At 40.5% G+C, this 2098-nt stretch overlaps 1 protein-coding gene across 1 annotated transcript in view; it reads left to right on the forward strand.

Moving 5' to 3' along the window:
* The first annotated feature begins 95 nt into the window (after positions 1-95).
* LOC122547620 (procathepsin L-like) overlaps positions 96-2098 on the forward strand; it is a 24169-nt gene continuing 22166 nt past the window's right edge. Inside the window, exon 1 of the mRNA XM_043686223.1 lies at positions 96-209. Coding sequence (XP_043542158.1) covers positions 108-209 — 102 coding nt within the window. The 5' untranslated portion in view covers positions 96-107. The remainder of the gene's footprint in view (positions 210-2098) is intronic.

Below are 2098 nucleotides of genomic sequence, written 5' to 3' on the forward strand. Positions count from 1 at the left end.
GGTTTCACAAGCGGATTTTTAATGCTTCTGTATAATTTTATAAATGAAAGATGCTGCAGCCTGATTATATTCATCTCTTTATTCAGGATGAGGAGAGTTACAGGGGAATGATATGGGAGGACAATATGAGATACACCGAGCAACACAACATCGAACACTCATTGGGAAAACGCACATCTAAAATGGGAATGAACAAATTTGCAGCTCTGGTGTGTACACGATGTATCGTCTGAGATCTATTTGATGCTGGTCATTGTGAAATTGTGAAGCTATATAATTGTGAAATTATATTCAGCTACAGGAGCAGCACTTGGACATTTGGTCCTCCAAGCTGACTCACTCATTCTGTACACTCAATGACTGATCTCACTTTACTCCAAATTGTTGATTCCTTCCTTCTCATTCGAGGTTTCCATAACCCGTAACTCCTCTGGAAATCATAAACATCTCTCTCAAATTTGTATATATTCAATGACTCAAGTCTCCATTTCTCTCTGCGGAAGAGAACTCGAATGACTAACAATCCCCTGATTCGATCATTTCTGCTCACTTGCACGATCAGATTCTGTACAACTGAATTGCATTAAACAACACTGGCTGGCTTGAGCTCCCTCTATGGACGGCAGTCACACTATGGATGCACCTCTATGTTGTTGAGTCTTCCCAGACGGTGTCCATTATGACGTCTGGAAGCAGGAGTTGCATTCTGTACTGTAGAAGCTGCTCCCTTCGGCAACAATATTCTTTTTGAGTCTGCTGCATCTCTGGCTCCGCCCTATCTGTCGCTGACTGAACTTTATCCCACAGCAGTTAAACTAACCTGCATTCCAAACAAATTCAAGTACATGATCCTGCTCTCTATTATTGCTCCTCAGGACAGTTGGTCATTTCCCCTATTCTTGGCCTCTCAAATAAATGTGACTAATGACATCAGCATTACACCAGCATTCCATGAATTGAAAATAAATTAATGGAATTGAATTGGATTGAATTGAACTGAGCTGAACTGAACTGAACTGAACTGAATTGAATTGAATTGAAGCGAATTGAAATTAATGTGACGTGTACTGAGGCACAGTGAAAAGAATTGTCTTGCGAACAATACAGGCAGATCACAGAGTTAAGTCGCATAGATAAGCAAATAATAGCGACAATGTCTACGCCAGGCCTTGGTTCTGTACTCAGCTTTCCCATCAAGAAAATCATCCTCTCACCATTAGCCCTGTCAATCCCCCTCGAGTCTTATTTGTTTCAGTATGATCAGCACTCATTCTCCTCAACTTTATTGTGGAGTGGGCCCAGTCTGTCAAAATGTTTCTCTTGTGATAACCCTCTTCTTCGTAGGAATAGTTTTGATTGACCTGCTTCAAATTTCCTTCCAAATATTCCTCCGTAACGAGTGAAATCAATGCTCATCACAGTGCCTCCTGTGTTTGTCCAATCGCAACAAGACTTCCCCACTTTGATACTGTCTTTGCTCTGCATTAAAGACAAATATTTGTTTTGCCTCTTTAATAACTTGCTGGATGTCTGTGCACACAAATGTTAATAAGTGAACAAAGAGACAAAACGGTTTTTTACCACAGGAAAGCCGATATATTGTGTGCACTTGGAGTTTTAAAAGACATGTCATGCAGTGCCACATCAGCTGTTGCTAAACAAAATAACAGCTTATGGTTTACTGCGTAACATATTGGCATTGGTAGAGGATTTGTTCGCTAAAAAAGAAACAGAGAATGGGATGGTAGAAAGTGAAGACAGAAATAATCCTATTTTTCTTCTGGGATGGAGGGGAACAACTGCACCAAAGATTGTCTAGCGAGTAAAGACTAATCAGGTTGGGACTTTACTGAATGGGGTTTATAAGAATGACAGGTGATCCCTTTGAAATTTATATGTTCCTACTGGGTTTGACAGGGTGAGTGCACAGATGATGTTGACGCGAATGAGAGAGACTCGGAATTGACATCATCTAATCACAATAACAGCGTTTTGAAATCGAGATGTGGAGGAAATCCTTCTGTCTGAGGCCTGAATGTCTTTGCAGGAAGATAGGATAGTGAAGAAAGCGTTTTTTATGCTCCCCTGTATTTGTCAT

Source organism: Chiloscyllium plagiosum, unplaced genomic scaffold (assembly GCF_004010195.1).
Source record: "Chiloscyllium plagiosum isolate BGI_BamShark_2017 unplaced genomic scaffold, ASM401019v2 scaf_13995, whole genome shotgun sequence".
Lineage (NCBI taxonomy): Eukaryota > Metazoa > Chordata > Chondrichthyes > Orectolobiformes > Hemiscylliidae > Chiloscyllium > Chiloscyllium plagiosum.